This window comes from Oncorhynchus gorbuscha, linkage group LG18 (assembly GCF_021184085.1).
Source record: "Oncorhynchus gorbuscha isolate QuinsamMale2020 ecotype Even-year linkage group LG18, OgorEven_v1.0, whole genome shotgun sequence".
NCBI classification, from domain to species: domain Eukaryota; kingdom Metazoa; phylum Chordata; class Actinopteri; order Salmoniformes; family Salmonidae; genus Oncorhynchus; species Oncorhynchus gorbuscha.
This window is the reverse complement of record NC_060190.1, coordinates 6,939,497-6,956,443: the sequence shown is the minus strand read 5'-3', so window position 1 is coordinate 6,956,443 and position 16,947 is coordinate 6,939,497. Positions and strand designations below refer to the sequence as shown.

Below are 16,947 nucleotides of genomic sequence, written 5' to 3'. Positions count from 1 at the left end.
TCAGCTAGATATGGAACTCACTCCTAAACTGATTTGACTCTTTGCCATTTGTGGTATGGGCTATAGTATAAGGCCAAATGCATGTTTGAAACCAAATGGTCACTCAATTCTAGTAGCTAAATGAGCCATAGTTTGACCATATAAAAACCATTCCCTATATGCTAGCTTGCTGAGGTTGAAGACAGTCTCACTGTATACAATGCATGCCTACATCTAAAGTAAGAACATATGAAGAAAGTCTGACAACTCACCCCAAGCTTTTATTTTGAACAACAAGTAGCAAAGGTAAAAGATTAGAAAACCAAAGAATGAACTGAGCAGTCATTTTTACTACAGACTGCACACCACCTGTTCTCAATTAGCAAGCAATGGACACGAGAACCATTATTTCAAAGACACCAGGCATTTTTGAAAGTAGAACTGTTCATGGACTCCCTCACGCTGGAGTAGCAAGAGCACCAGACACTTCCTGGTTGAACCAAAAGCAGAAAGAAATGCAGTGTCAGCAACACAGAATGTTAAGTAACCAATGTCAAAAACAAATCTCACCATTAGCTTCTAGAGGATGAATCCATTACATTTTCCTGTTGAAAGACATATGGTTAGTACAAAGGACTTCAAATTCAGAGAGCAAAGTTCAGAGCAGGTTAAAGTGAACCATTACCTTGCAGAATCCTTCACTAGTGAACAAAACTGTCCTTGGGAGCATTTCCACTATCAACAGGCATAGCCTCCCTAGGAGTGTAGTGGGTTAGGGAGAATACAGTCCTGCCATTCTCGTAGTGCGATTTGGAACTGTAGGAATAGATTGGGATGACACCAGACTGTTCAACGATGCTGGCCTGAGTGCTACTAGAGGCACCATCTTCAGTGCTTTCGTAGTGATTCTGCTGAGACATTGGGGCCAGTTGCTTCTGGGGCATTTGTGCTACATGCCATAATTGCTGAGGCATGGGGGTCAGCTGGTGCTGTGGCATGGCAGTGTGTTGCTTCCGCTGCTGGGACATTTGAGCTGGATACCCCACTTGCTGGGGTATGGTGGCCGGTTCGTTCTGCTGCGGTTCAGCAGCCGGTTGCTTCTGCGGTATTTGAGCTGGTTGCCACTCTTGCTGAGGCACGTCGGACAGTTGCTTCTGCGGTAGAGGCGTGGAGGCCGGTTGCTGCCGTGACATTTGAGCTGGATACCACACTTGCTGGGGTACGGCGGTCGGTTGCTCCTGCGGTAGAGGCGTGGAGGCCGGTTGCTTCTGCTGCTGGGGAAATTCAGCTGGATGCCATACTTTCTGATGCGTATGCGGCATGGCGGTCACCGCAGAGACTTGCTTCTGGACCATTTTAGCTGGATACCACACGTCGTGAGGCTGCTGGGGCATAGGGGCCGGTTGCTTCTGTGCCCGATGCCACACTTGCTGAAGCATGGCAGCCGGTTGCTTATGTTGCTGGGGCATTTGAGCGGATTGCCACAGTTGTGGTGGATTGGGGGTCAGTTCCTTCTGCGGTTGAGGCATTGGGGCTGGTTGCTTCTGCAGCATGGTGGCCAGTTGTTTCTGCTGCTGGGGCATGGTGGCCGGTTCCTTCTGCTGCTGGGGTTCAGTGGTTGGTTGGTTCTGGGGCATTTTAGCTGGATACCACACTTGCTGAGGTTGCTGATGTATGGCGGTCAGTTCCTTCTGCGGTAAAAGCATTAGGGCCAGTTGTTTCTGCTGCTGGGGCATGGTGGTCAGTTCCTTCTGCTGCAGAGTTGCAGCTGCTTGTTGCTTCTGGACCATTTTAGCTGGATACCACACGTCATGAGGCTGCTGGGGAATGGGGGCCAGTTGCCACACTTTCTGAAGCTTGGCAGCCGGTTGCTTATGCTGCTGGGGAATTTGAGCGGATTGCCACAGTTGTGGTGGAATGGGGGTCAGTTCCTTCTGCAGTTGACGCATAGGGACGGGTTGCTCCTGGGGAAATTTGGCTGGATGCCACTGAGGTTCAGCGGTTGGTTGCTTCTGGGGCATTTGAGCGGATTGCCACAGTTGTGGTGGATTGGGGGTCAGTTCCTTCTGCAGTTGAGGCATTGGGGCTGGTTGCTTCTGCAGCATGGTGGCCAGTTGTTTCTGCTGCTGGGGCATGGTGGCCGGTTCCTTCTGCTGCTGGGGTTCAGTGGTTGGTTGGTTCTGGGGCATTTTAGCTGGATACCACACTTGCTGAGGTTGCTGGGGCATGGCGGTCAGTTCAATCTGCTCCTGAGGATCAGGGGCCAGTTGCTTCTGGGGCTTAGCTGGATACAACACTTGCTGGGGCATGGCAGTCAGTTGCTTCAGCAGCATTTGAGCTGGATGCAACACTTGCTGAGTTTGCTGGGTTAGTGAGGCCGGTTCCTTCTGCTGCTGAGGTTCAGTAGCCGGTTGCTTTTGCTGCTGGGGAAATTGAGCTGGATGCCACACATGCTGGTGCATGGTGGCCGGTTGCTTTTGCTGCATTTGAGCTGGATACCATGCTTTCTGGGGCATAGCTGTTGGTTGTTTCTGCGGTATAGGCATTGGAGCCGGTTGCTTCTGGGGCATGGTGGTCAGTTCCGTCTGCTGCTGAGGACCAGTAGCTGGTTGCTTTTGCTGCTGAGGCATTATAACTGGATACCACACTTGCTGAGGTAGCTGGGGTATGGAGGCCTGCTCCTTCTGATGCTGAAGTCCAGTAACTGGTTGCTTCTGGGGTATTTGAGCTGGATACAACATTGCTTGAGGCTGCTTAGGATAACTGGCCGGTAGCGTCTGCTGTTGGGTCATGGCGGCCGGTTGCTTTTCCTGCTGGGGCATTTGAGCTGGATACCACATTTTCTGAGGTGCCTGGGGCATTGGGGCCAGTTGCTTTTGCAGGATGGCTGCCAGATGTTTCCGTTGCTCTTCGGTCAGCTGCGCTTGCAAGTAATCCTTCTACCCCCCCCCCCCTTAAAAGATTTAGATGCACTATTGTAAAGTGGCTGTTCCACTGGATGTCGTAAGGTGAATGCACCAATTTGTAAGTCGCTCTGGATAAGAGTGTCTGCTAAATGACTTAAATGTAAATGTAAATGTAATGTTCTTGTTCGCGTGGGTTAAACAAAAACAATAATGATTGGGTGACAATGGAGACCCCACATGACAGGTGATGGCTGCAGGATGAAGTTGGTGAAGAGCAATTGCAGAAACTTGGAGATTCTGCAGATTTTTGTAAAGTTCATGCAGTCAACATTGAAAGATGTGTGGGTGGAATCTGTGTGGGTAGCTGGACAGGTAGGATGACTGACAGTGAAGGTGAACAGGTGGTCACGTGTCAGGTGACAGAGGAATGGATGAGACTGAGGCAGGAATTCCTTTTACCATAAAGTGGTATATTTACTGAGTAGTCTGTGCTGCATCACAAAGGAAACAAATACCATGTATCCAATCAAATTCATAATCAAAGATCAAATCATATCATTCATTATTAACATAATTTAGGGTATTCAACACGTGGTAAATTCAACTCACGTGGTAAATGTCTTATCCCCAGAACGCAAAACACTTTGAAAGGCGGTGACCAACAATTGTCACCGACTTGACAATAGTGATCAGCTCGAAGGTGCCCACTATCTCCATAAAATGTCTCCCTCATGTGGATGAAATAAAACACATGACAACAACCCATCTCCTCATCCTCTGACCGTCTACCCTCCTTTGTGGAAGCTTTTTTTTCCAATGTTGTCTCAACTTTGATTGCAGTACACATCCACAAACACATAAACTCGAATGCAACTGTTTAGATAGCTATGCATATATCTCCAGCCCCCTTAAATCTGCCAAAGTGTTTTTCCTATTCCGACTGATGTTTCCGCTTGCATTCCATCTCTGATAATTATACTTGATTCAAAGTCTGTGCCTTGAAAATTCCAATGTCCTTTTCTTCTCCTGTTTCTTTCAGCACAGCAGGCAGACAATCTGTTCTTTATTCTGGTCTTTTATATTCACCCCGAGTGCTCCAATCCTTCTGTACTTTATTGTACGGCCCTTAATGTCTAGAAATCTGCACTAACTCCCCTGTAACTGGAAGGCAAATGTATGTCACTTAAATCAGACCGGGTTCAAATACTATATAAAATATTTCTATTAATTTCACATACATTCAAAGTAAGTATTCTGATCTTTTATTTGAAAAGATAAGTAGTTAAATGTTATGTATTTGGAAATACACTTGGAAAGTGTTTGAAAAACTCAAAATCACACACTATTTTTCACTCTAATGTATTACATAAGTATTTGAAAATACTGTCAAATAATACCATTTGTATTATAACCCAGATATTATAACTCAGATACTGAAATACACATGTTTTTGAATACAGGTCTGCACTTAAATGTAGCATTTGCATGAAAATACACAGATATATATTGTATTATACTGTATCACATTCCATTGTATTTGTTGTTTCTTTGCGTTTGAAATCCTCAACTGTTATTTTTTCTGAAGACAGATTCCAATTCTTCTTTCTCTGTTAGACCCTCCAGGCCCTATTAGTCTACTGAGGTCAATCAGTTGCGATTGTAACCATCAGATCCAAAATCTCAGTGGTGAGTAGCCACTGAGCTGTTGTCAACTTGCAGATGGCAGTCCTCACATAAAGACACACCATGCCCACCAGAGCACACACATAGCCTACATCAGATTCAGGCAGAAATCAATACGGACTCCAAAACAGACACAATTATTATTTACATTCATTTATTTCTTTGTTTTTCAACTCAGTTTTAGGATCAGGTACTAGTGCCTGCTTCACCTCCTAAAATGAAGAAAAAAGTATTTGAGAAGCAATGTAGATAGAGTATATAGAGGCAACTCAGTATAGTTCACTGCTGCTTTCTATATATTATCAAAGCCACTTAAACGTATACTGCTCCATAGACATGGGTTCAAAATGTATTTGTTTCTTTCAAATACTTTTTAACCTGCTCTTAATTGAGAGTTTATCTGTCACTCCGGGCAGGCTCAATCATCCCTCAAAGGCATTTGAAAGAAAACCAAAGCTATATGAACTCAGGTTTGTTTTCACCTCACCTCATGTATTTTTGTATTTTTGTAAATAACAGCTGGTGCACGATATCTAAGGAATTCTCAAGCTATTGCCAGCTTGAGGTAGAATATCTCATGATAAGCTGTAGACCACACTATCTACCTATGAGAGAGTTTTCATCTGTATTTTTTGTAGATGTCTACATTACACCACAGACTGAGGCTGGCACTAAGACCGCATTGAATGAACTGTATTCTGCCATAAGCAAACAGGAAAACGCTCACCGGGAGACGGTGCTCCTAGTAGCCGGGGACTTGAATGTATGGAAACTTGAATACATCTTACCAAATTTCTATCAGCATGTTAAATGTGCAACCAGAGAGGGAAAAAAACTCTGGACCGCCTTTACTCCACACACAGAGACGCATACAAAGCTCTCCCTCACCCTCCATTTGGCAAATCTGACCATAATTGAATCTTCCCGATTCCTGCTTACAAGCAATAATTAAAGCAGGAAACACCAGTGACTTGATCAATAAAAAAGTGGTCAGATGAAGCAGCAGCTAAGCTACAGGACTGTTTTGCTAGCACAGACTGGAATATATTCCGGGATTCCTCCGATGACATTGAGGAGTACACCACATCAGTCATTGGCTTCATCAATAAGTGCATCAATGACGTCGTCCCCAGAGTGACCGTACGTACATACCCCAACCAGAAGCCATGGATTACAGGCAACATTTGCACTGAGCCAAAAGCTAGAGGTGCCGCTTTCAAAGAGCGGGACGCTAACCCGGAAGCTTATAAGAAATCCCGCTATGCCCTCCGACGAACCATCAAACAAGCAATACAGGACTAAGATTGATCGTACTACACCGGCTCTGACACTCGTCGGATGTGGCAGGGCTTGCGAACCTTTACAGACTACAAAGGGAAGCACAGCAGAGAGCTGCCCAGTGACACGAGCCTACTAGACGTGCAAAACTACTTCTATGCTCGCTTCGAGGCAAATAACACTGAAGCATGCATGAAAGCAAAAGCTGATCAGGAAGACTGTGTGATCACGCTCTCCGCAGCCGATGTGAGAAAGACCTTTAAAGAGGTCAACATTCACAAGACCGCAGGGCTTGACGAATTACCTGGACGTGTACTGCGAGCAGGTGCTGACCAACTGGCAAGTGTCTTCACTGACATTTTTAACCTCTCCCTGTCTGAGTCTGTAATACCAACATGTTTTAAGCAGACCACCATAGTCCCTGTGCTCAAGAACACTAAGGTAACCTGCCAAAATGACTACCGACCCATAGCACTCAGGTCTGTAGCTATGAAGTGCTTTGAAAGGCAGGTCATGGCTCACATCAACACCATTATCCCAGCAACCCTAGACCCACTCCAATTTGCATACCGCCCTAACAGATCCACATACGATGCAATTGTATTGCACTCCACACTGATATTTTTTGACTAGAGCTCGCGTTCAACATCATAGTGCCCTCAAAGCTCATCAATAAGCTAAGGACCCTGGGAGTAAACAACTCCCTCTCTAACTGGATCCTGGACTTCCTGACGGGACGCTCCAAGGTGGTAAGATTAGGGAATAACACATTCACCACACTGATCCTCAACACAGGGGCCCCTCAGGGGTGCGTGCTCAGTCCCTTCCTGTACTCCCAGCCGACGTGAGGAAAACATTTAAACGTGTCAAACCTCGCAAGGCTGCAGGCCCAGATGGCATCCCCAGCCGCTCCCTCAGAGCATGCACAGACCAGCTGGCTGGTGTGTTTACGGACATATTCAATCAATCCCTATCCCAGTCTGTTGTTCCCATATGCTTCAAGAGGGCCACTATTGTTCCTGTTCCCAAGAAAGCTAAGGTAACTGAGCTAAACGACTACCGCCCCGTAGCACTCACTTCCGTCATCATGAAGTGCTTTGAGAGACTAGTCAAGGACCATATCACCTCCACCCTACCTGACACCCTAGACCCACTCCAATTTGCTTACCGCCCAAATAGGTCCACAGACGATGCAATCTCAACCACACTGCCCTAACCCATCTGGACAAGAGGAATACCTATGTGAGAATGCTGTTCATCGACTACAGCTCGGCATTTAACCCCATAATGCCCTCCAAGCTCGTCATCAAGCTCGAGACCCTGGTGGTGATTGTAGGCAACAACATTTCCACCCCGCTGATCCTCAACACTGGGGCCCCACAAGGGTGCGTTCTGAGCCCTCTCCTGTACTCCCTGTTCACCCACGACTGCGTGGCCACGCACGCCTCTAACTCAATCATCAAGTTTGCGGACGACACAACAGTGGTAGGCTTGATTAACAACAACGACGAGACGGCCTACAGGGAGGAGGTGAGGGCCCTGGGAGTGTGGTGTCAGGAAAATAACCTCACACTCAACGTCAACAAAACTAAGGAGATGATTGTGGACTTCAGGAAACAGCAGAGAACACCCCCCTATCCACATTGATGGGACAGTAGTGGAGAGGGTAGTTTTTAAGTTCCTCGGCGTACACATCACAGACAAACTGAATTGGTCCACCCACACAGACAGCATCGTGAAGAAGGCGCAACAGCGCCTCAGGAGGCTGCAGCAGCAACCTCAGGAGGCTGAAGAAAGTCGGCTTGTCACCAAAAGCACTCACAAACTTCTACAGATGCACAATCAAGATTATCCTGTCGGGCTGTATCACCGCCTGGTACGGCAACTGCTCCGCCCACAACCGTAAGGCTCTCCAGAGGGTAGTGAGGTCTGCACAACGCATCACCGGAGGCAAACTATCTGCCCTCCAGGACACCTACACCACCCGATGTCACAGGAAGGTCATAAATATCATGAAACACAACAACCACCTGAGCCACTGCCTGTTCACCCCGCTAACATCTAGAAGGCGAGGTCAGTACAGGTGCATCAAAGCTGGGGCCGAGAGACTGAAAAACAGCTTCTATCTCAAGGCCATCAGACTGTTAAACCGCCAGCACTAACATTGAGTGGCTGCTGCCAACACACTGACTCAACTCCAGCCACTATAATAATGGGAATTGATGGGAAATGATGTAAAATATATCACTAGCCACTTTAAACAATGCTACCTAATATAATGTTTACATACCCTACATTATTAATCTCATATGTATATGTATATACTGTACTCTATATCATCTACTGCATCTTTATGTAATACATGTATCACTAGCCACTTTAACTATGCCACTTTGTTTACATACTCATCTCATATGTATATACTGCACTCAATACCATCTACTGTATCTTGCCTATGCTGCTCTGTACCATCACTCACTCATATATCTTTATGTACATATTCTTATCCCCTTACACTTGTGTCTATAAGGTAGTAGTTTTGGAATTGTTAGCTAGATTACTTGTTGGTTATTACTGCATTGTCGGAACTAGAAGCACAAGCATTTCGCTCCACTCGCATTAACATCTGCTAACCATGTGTATGTGACAAATAAAATTTGATTTGATTTGACATGTAATAAGCTCAGCAAAAAAAGAAACGTCCCTTTTTCAAGACCCTGTCTTTCAAAGATCATTTGTAAAAATCAAAATAACTTCATAGATCTTCATTGTAAAGGGTTTAAACACATGCTTGTTCAATGAACCATAAACAATTAATGAACATGCACCTCTTGAACGGTCGTTAAGACACTAACAGCTTACAGACAGTAGGCAAATAAGGTCACAGTTATGAAAACTTAGGACACTAAAAGAGGCCTTTCTACTGACTCTGATGGCCAGGGTCCCTGGTCATCTGGATGAATGTACCTTAGGCCTGCTGCAAGGAGGCATGAGGACTGCAGATGGGGTCAGGGTGATAAATTGCCATGTCCGTACTGTGAGACGCTTAAGACCGCACTACAGGGAGACAGGACAGACAGCTGATCGTCCTTGCAGTGACAAACCACATGTAACAACACCTGCACAGGATCGGCACATCTGAAGATCACACCTGCGGGATAGGTACAGGATAGCAACAACTGCAGAGTTACACAGCTACTTGCCGCAGCTACTTGCCCAAGCCTCCCCAGCTTCTCCTTCACCCAATTCCAGATAGCAGATGTTCTGAAAGAGCTACAAAATCTGGACCCGTACAAATCAGCTGGCCTAGACAATCTGGAGCCTCTAAAATTATCCGCCGCCCTTGTTGCAACCCCTATTACCAGTCTGTTCAACCTGTGATTTGTAAGCTTTATTTTTGTTAATGTTTTTGTCAACTGTTGGTATTGGCCTCCACCCTATATGTCCTTTTAGTGTAGTTTTTGGTGCTAAATTAGCATTCGATTTGTGGGAGCAAGATGTACATATAGGGAGAAACATAATACTGTACCACAAGAGAAATATACACTTAGAGTGCATTTGCCATTCTGGTAAAATGCATTGTCTATTGTATAGGACAGGAAGCCAAAGTAAGGCCATGAGAGCATAAGACAGCTGGAAATACCAAGGTCAGAGGGACATACAAAGGAGGGGGTCAGCCAAATGACCAGCTGATGGACTATAGACATAGGGCATATATTTTTAGGACATGAAGAGAAGAGACACATAGTCTACTAGTCCTAATAAGGACAAGCCAAACATAAGGGGCCCATAGGATAAGATGGGCATGTATTATTTTTGGGACATGAAGAGGTCCTGTCACCATTATAACTTGAATGAAAGCAGATATGGGTGTTATTGGGCGTGAACAAGCAGGAAGTACAGATTGAAAGATAATGGTGGCAGATGGACTGAGGGAACTAACTTCATTTGCATGTGGGATGGACTCATATGTTGTATGTGTATATATCAGAGCCAGTGCTCTGGAAAAGTGTGTGTTCCGCGGACCATCTAGGCTTCTGATATGTTTGTATTAAAAGCCTATATTGAATTCACATGTTCTTGTAAGTGTTATATTTTGTAACGATCCTCCACGACACTACCGACATCGAGAAAAGACAGTACTGTGCAGCCGTCTTCATCGACCTGGCCAAGGCTTTCGACTCTGTCAATCACCGTATCCTTATCGGCAGACTCAACAGCCTTGGTTTCTCAAATGAATGCCTCACCTGGTTCACCAACTACTTCTCAGGCAAAGTGTGTCGACAAAGTGTGTGAAATCAGTGTGTCAAATCGGAGGGCCTGTTGTCCGGACCTCTGGCAGTCTCTATGGGGGTACCACAGGGTTCAATTCTCGGGCCGACTCTTTTCTCTGTATATATCAACGATGTCGCTCTTGCTGCGGGTGATTCCCTGATCCACCTCTACGCAGACAACACCATTCTGTATACATCTCACCCTTCTTTGGAAACTGTGTTAACTAACCTCCAAACGAGCTTCAATGCCATACAACACTCTTTCTATGGCCTCCAACTGCTCTTAAATGCTAGTAAAACCAAATGAATGCTTTTCAACCGATCGTTGCCCGCACCCGCCCGCCCGACTAGCATCACTACTCTGGACGGGTCTGACTTAGAATATGTGGACAACTACAAATACCTAGGTTTCTGGCTAGGCTGTAAACTATATCCTTCCAGAACTCTCCTTCCAGAGTTTTGGATCTACAATCCAAAATTAAATCTAGAATTGGCTTCCCATTTCGCAAACAAAGCCTCCTTCACTCACGTCGCCAAACATACCCTCGTAAAACTGACTATGCTACCGATCCTCGACTTCAGCGATGTCATTTACAAAATAGCTTCCAATACTCTACTCAGCAAACGGAATGCAGTCTATCACAGTGCCATCCGTTTTGTCACTAAAGCCCCTTATACCACCCACCACTGCGACCTGTATGCTCCAGTCGGCTGGCCCCCGCTACACATTCGTCGCCAGACCCTCTAGCTCCAGGCCATCTAGATGTCTATGCTCCGCCTTATCTCAGCTCAATGGTCACGAGAACAACACCCACCCGTAGCACACGTTCCAACAGGTATATCTCACTGATTATCCTCAAAGCCCACACCTCATTTGGCCGCCTTTCCTTCCAGTTCTCTGCTGCCAATGACTGGAACGAATTGCAAAAATCACTGACGATGGAGACTTATTTTTCCTCACTAACTTTAAACATCAGCTATCTGAGCAGCTAACCGATCGCTGCAGGTGTACATAGCCCAATTGTAAATAGCCCACCCAATCTACCAAACGCATCCCCATACTGTTTTTATTTTATTTTCTGCTCTTTTGCACACCAGTATTTCTACTTTCACATCACCATCTGCTCATCTATTACTCCAGTGTTAATATGCTGAACTGTAATTACTTCGCTACTATGGCCTATTTATTGCCTTACCTCCCCACGCCATTTGCACACACTGTATATAGACTTTATTTTTTTACTATTGTGTTATTGACTGTACGCTTGTTTGTTCCATGTGTAACTCTGTGTTGTTTGTGTCGCACTGCTTTGCTTTATCTTGGCCAGGTCGCAGTTGTAAATGAGAACTTGTTCTCAACTAGCTTACCTGGTTAAATAAAGGTGAAATATTTTTTTTTAAATAAACACCAGGAACGCACAATCCCTCCATCAGTGCTCAGACTGTCCGCAATAGGCTGAGGCTGGACTGAGGGCTTGTAGGCCTGTTGTAAGGCAGGTCCTCACCAGACATCACCGGCAACAACATCGCCTATGGGCACAATCCCAGCGTCGATGGACCAGACAGGACTGGCAAATAGTGCTCTTCACTGACGAGTCACGATTGTGTCTCACCAGGGGTGATGGTCGGATTCGCATTCATCGTTGAAGGAATGAGTGTTACACCGAGGCCTGTACTCTGGAGCGGGATCGATTTGGAGGTGGAGGGTCCGTCATGGTCTGGGGCGGTGTGTCCCAGCATCGTCGGACTGAGCTTGTCACTGCAGGCAATCTCAATACTGTGTGTTACAGGGAAGACATCCTCCCTTAAGAGGTACCCTTCCTGCAGGCTCATCCTGACATGACCCTCCAGCATGACAATGCCACCAGTCATACTGCTCGTTATCTGCGTGATTTTTTGCAAGACAGGAATGTCAGTGTTCTGTCATGGCAGGCAAAAAAAGCCCAGATCCCAATCCGATTGAGCACATCTGGGACCAGTTGGATCGGAGGGTGAGGGCTAGGGTAATTCCCCCTAGAAATCTCCAGGAACTGGCAGGTGCCTTGGTGGAAGAATGGGGTAACATCTCACAGCAAGACGGGCAAATCTGGTGCAGTCCATGAGATGCACGACAGTACTTAATGCAGCAGGTGGCCACACCAGATACTATTACTTTTGATTTTGACTCTCCCTTTGTTCAGGGACACAATTCCATTTATGTTAGTCATGTCTGTCTGTGGAACTTGTTCAGTTTGTCTCAGTTGTAGAATCTTATGTTCATACAAATATATACACGTTAAAGTTTGCTGGAAATAAACAGTTGACAGTGAGAGGACGTTTCTTTTTTTGCAGAGTTTATATTAACTTCAGTTGCAGTGAAATGATCAAAATGAATCTTTAAATTGTCTTGGGAACAGGAGTGGATAAATATTTCTATCAGCCTCTCGGGGAAAATGCATATGTAATGTGTCATATTTGACACTTTTGCAAGCAGACAGCATTTCAATCACACTCAATACACACCCAAGACTAACTGAAGTTAGCATTCTCAGCATTCCATTTCCTTAAAATCTGTCAAAATGACAGTTGGCACAGGACCAATGTTTCCATTGTGTTCTAGCATGCTACCTGGTCCTTAAATCATTTTACCTTTTTAGATTACTAATGCATTTATTCTATCAACGTAAGACATGTGAGCACTACTTTAGTCTTCTGGGGCAACAAGTTATGACAGAAGAGAAGCTGCATGTATTAAAATATAGTTGACAAATGGCCTACCTAAGGGAAGTAAGCAGAAACTTGTCTAAATTAGGGGTGAAAGTAGCCGTTAAGCTCAGTTATGGTGGATCAAACTGAGCAAGTAGCCCACTTTAAATGAATTTGACAGAGTCAGACAACCATGAGATGAATGCGCAGGCTCCGTTTCACCACAAAAACAGAATTGAGGGTTACATGGCACTGTAGCCCATCTCCGGGGTACAAGCGTTCTCAGGTTTTTGTAAAACAGAATTAGATCTTTACATGTCAACACAAAATAAATACTTCAGTATCCCGAACGGGATATTGATGGTCAGTGGCTTCTACGTAGAGCCAATCTTGGGATTTTTCAACGAGCAGCGAAGATAAAAAAATAAATTCTATATTTCAAATCCAAAAGAATAGGAACATTCCCTCTTACTACAAATTGCACTGGCAACCAACACAGTTCTCAACCAGCTAGCCAAAGGTAGACATTAAACACACAGTATTTCAAAACACAAGAAAGCACTTAAAGGTACAATATTTTATTGTTTTACAAGTAATGCAGGGTCGCATGAGCAGCAGCATCTCCATGGCCGACGCAAAAGCATACAGTGGAAGCTTAAAGAAAGTGTCAGCAACAACTTGGATTTGTCATCTAAAGGATGAATCTACCATTGCAATTCTGTTGATAGATGATTAGTACAAATGATTTCTAAATCAGAACGCAAAGTGCAGGTGAGTGTAAAAGTTGCACATTACATCCCAGTAGACTTCCCTTGTGGCAGGGCTCCTTTAGCAGGTTGTGAGTTTTTAGCAGGTGGGGATATGCTTGGTTCAGAGATGCCAACGTCACTACAGTCCTTGAGAGTATCTCCGCTATCAAGATGGTATAACCTCCCCAGTGGTGTGGCAGGTTTGGGAGTAGACAGTTTTGCCATTCTCATACACAGATTTGTAAATATATTGGGATGAGAACTGACTATTCAACGATGCTGCTTTGAACGCTGCTGGAGCTGAGACATTGGGTGCTTTCATTGTCACCATCAGACCCAAAATCCTGAGAAACACCACTGCTGCTAAAATCCATGTTGCTTGAGGAGTTGGCCCTCCTGTTCAAGGCCTGTGGCTTCCGCCGAGGCAAGGGCGCCTGTGGCTTCCAAGCCGAGGCAAGGGCGCCTGTGGCTTCCGCCGAGGCAAGGCGCCTGTGGCAAGGGCGCCTGTGGCCGCCGAGGCAAGCGCCTGTGGCTTCCGCCGAGGCAAGGGCGCCTGTGGCTTCCGCCGAGCCGCAAGGGCGCCTGTGGCTTGTGGCCGCCGAGGCAAGGGCGCCTGTGGCTTCCGCCGAGGCAAGGGCGCCTGTGGCTTCCGCCGAGGCAAGGACACCCACTCACAAACTGAAATAATTTGTGTTACATTATACAATCAATAAATGAGAGAGGGCCTCAATCACATCATTTATGCACTGTAGGCTACACATTAACTGCAGCAAATTGGTTCCTGTTTCAGTCATGTTTTTGTTCGCGTGGGTTAAACAAAAACACTAATGATTGGTTGACAATAGAGCCACCCACAATGCAGGAGGAAGTTGGTGAAGAGCAACTGCAGAAACTTGGAGTCAAATCTTTATAACCTTTATTAAATGATCACATGATTTTTGTCAAGTTCATGCAGTCGACATATAGACCCACGTCAGAAAAGTTTAATCCCCAGAATGCAACACACTTTGAAAGGCGGTGACCAACAATTGTCCCCGACTTGACAATAGTGATCAGCTCGAAGGTTCCCACTATCTCCATAAAATGTCTCCCTCATGTGGATGAAATAAAACAAGACAACAACCCATCTCCTCATCCTCTGACCGTCTACCCTCCTTTGTGGATGCATTTTTTCCAATGTTGTCTCAACTTTGATTGCAGTACACATCCACAAAGACAGACACTTGAATGCAGCTGTTTAGACACTGTAGCTATGTATATATCTCCAGCCCTTTCAATCTCAACATCTGCCAAATAGTGGTTTCCCTTTTCCGTCTGATGTTTCCGCTTGGCACTCCATCCCTACTAATTATCCTTGATTCCAAGTCTTAGCCTTGAAACTTCCCATCCCGTTTTTAAGGAATTTATTTGGATCAACCATTCAACTTGTCTTTCTCTTTGGAGTGTGTTGTTTTCTTCTCCTGTTTCTTTCAGCGCAGCAGGCAGACAATCTGTTCTTTTTTTCTGGTCTTTTATATTCACCCCGAGTGCTCCAATCCTTCTGTACTTTATTGTACGGCCCTTAATGTCTAGAAATCTGCACTCACTCCCCTCTTCCACTGCTGTAGGCTGGCCTACTGTAACTGGATCTTTCATGGACAGTTGAAGTCGGAAGTCATTAAAACTTGTTTTTCAACCACTCCACATATTTAGGACATCTACTTTGTGCATGACACAAGTCATTTTTCCAACAATTGTTTACAGATTATTTAACTTATAATTCACTGTATCACAATTCCAGTGCGTCAGAAGTTTACATACACTAAGTTGACTGTGCCTTTAAACAGCTTAGAAAATTCCAGAAAATGATGTCATGGCTTTAGAAGCTTCTGATGGGCTAATTGACATAATTTGATTCAATTGGAGGTGTACCTGTGGATGTATTTCAAGGCCTACCTTCAAACTCAGTGTCTCTTTGACCTCAGAAAAAAAAGTTGTAGACCTCCAAAAGTCTAGTTCATCCTTGGGAGCAATTTCCAAACACCTGAAGGTACCACATTCATCTGTACAAACAATAGTTCGCAAGCATAAACACCATGGGACCACACAGCGGTCATACCACTCAGGAAGGAGACACGTTCTGTCTCCTAGAGATGAACGTACTTTGGTGCGAAAGGTGCAAATCAATCCCAGAACAACAGCAATAGACCTTGTGAAGATGCTGGAGGAGTCCTATATCGACATAACCTGAAAGGCCGCTCAGCAAGGAAGAAGCCACTGCTCCAAAACTGCCATTAAAAAATACAGACTACGGTTTGCAACTGCACATGGGGACAAAGATCATACTTTTTGGAGAAATGTCCTCTGGTCTGATGAAACAAAAATAGAACTGTTTGGCCATAATGACCATCGTCATGTTTAGAGTAAAAAGGGGGAGGCTTGCAAGCCGAAGTACACCATCCCAACCATGAAGCACGGTGGTGGCAGCAGTACCATGTTGTAGGGGTGCTTTGCTGCATGAGGGACTGGTGCACTTCACAAAATAGATGGCATGATGAGAAAGAAAAATTATGTGGATATATTGAAGCAACATCTCAAGACATCAGTCAAGAAGTTAAAGCTTGGTCGCAAATGGGTCTTCCAAATGGACAATGACCCCAAGTATACTTCCAAAGTTGTGGCAAAATGGCTTAAGGACAACAAAGACAAGGTATTGGAGTGGCCATCACAAAGCCCTAACCTCAATCCTATAGAAGATTTGTGGGCAGAACTGAAGAAGCACGCGCAAGCAAGGAGGCCTGACAACCTGAATCAGTTACACCAGCTCTGTCAGGAGGAATGGGCCAAAATTCACCCAACTTATTGTGGGAAGCTTGTGGAAGGCTACCTGAAACAATTGACCCAAGTTAAAAAATGTAAAGGCAATGTTACCAAATACTAATTGAGTGTATGTAAACTTCTGACCCACTGGGAATGTGGTAAAGGAAATAAAAGCTGAAAAAAATCATTTTCTCTACTATTATTCTGACATTTCACATTCTTAAAATAAAGTGGTGATCCTAACTGACCTGAAACAGGGATTTTTTACTTATTTTTTACTTATTTGGCTAAGGTGTATGTAAACTTCCGACTTCAACTGTATGCAACTTAATCAGATCTGGGTTTAAATACTACAGCGGCAAGAAAAAGTATGTGAACCCTTCGGAATTACCTCAATTCCTGGGTAAATTAGTCATAAAATTGTATCTGATCTTCATCTTAGTCACATCAATAGACAAACACACAAATTATTGTATTTTTCATGTCTATATTAAATACATCATTTAAACATTCACAGTGTAGGTTGAAAAAAGTATTTGAACCCCTAGGCTGTTGACTTTTCCAAAAGCTAATTGGAGTCAGGAGTCAAACCAA

The 16,947-nt window shown here is 44.9% G+C and overlaps 1 protein-coding gene across 2 annotated transcripts; it reads right to left on the bottom strand.

Annotated features, from left to right (window-relative positions):
• Window positions 1–240: 240 nt before the first annotated feature.
• LOC124003548 (activating signal cointegrator 1 complex subunit 2 homolog) lies at window positions 241–1,484 on the bottom strand. 2 transcript variants are annotated; one of them, XM_046311893.1, is made up of 4 exons: window positions 1,218–1,484; window positions 665–1,133; window positions 550–584; window positions 241–469 (listed from the first exon to the last, which is right to left on the bottom strand). In XM_046311893.1, exons 1-2 carry the CDS (start codon window positions 1,446–1,448, stop codon window positions 681–683), a joined length of 684 nt encoding a protein of 227 aa, XP_046167849.1. In that variant the 5' UTR covers window positions 1,449–1,484; the 3' UTR covers window positions 241–469; window positions 550–584; window positions 665–680. The 2 variants fall into 2 exon arrangements, with proteins under 2 accessions (XP_046167849.1, XP_046167848.1); XM_046311892.1 differs by having other exon boundaries at window positions 665–1,484.
• Window positions 1,485–16,947: the final 15,463 nt, after the last annotated feature.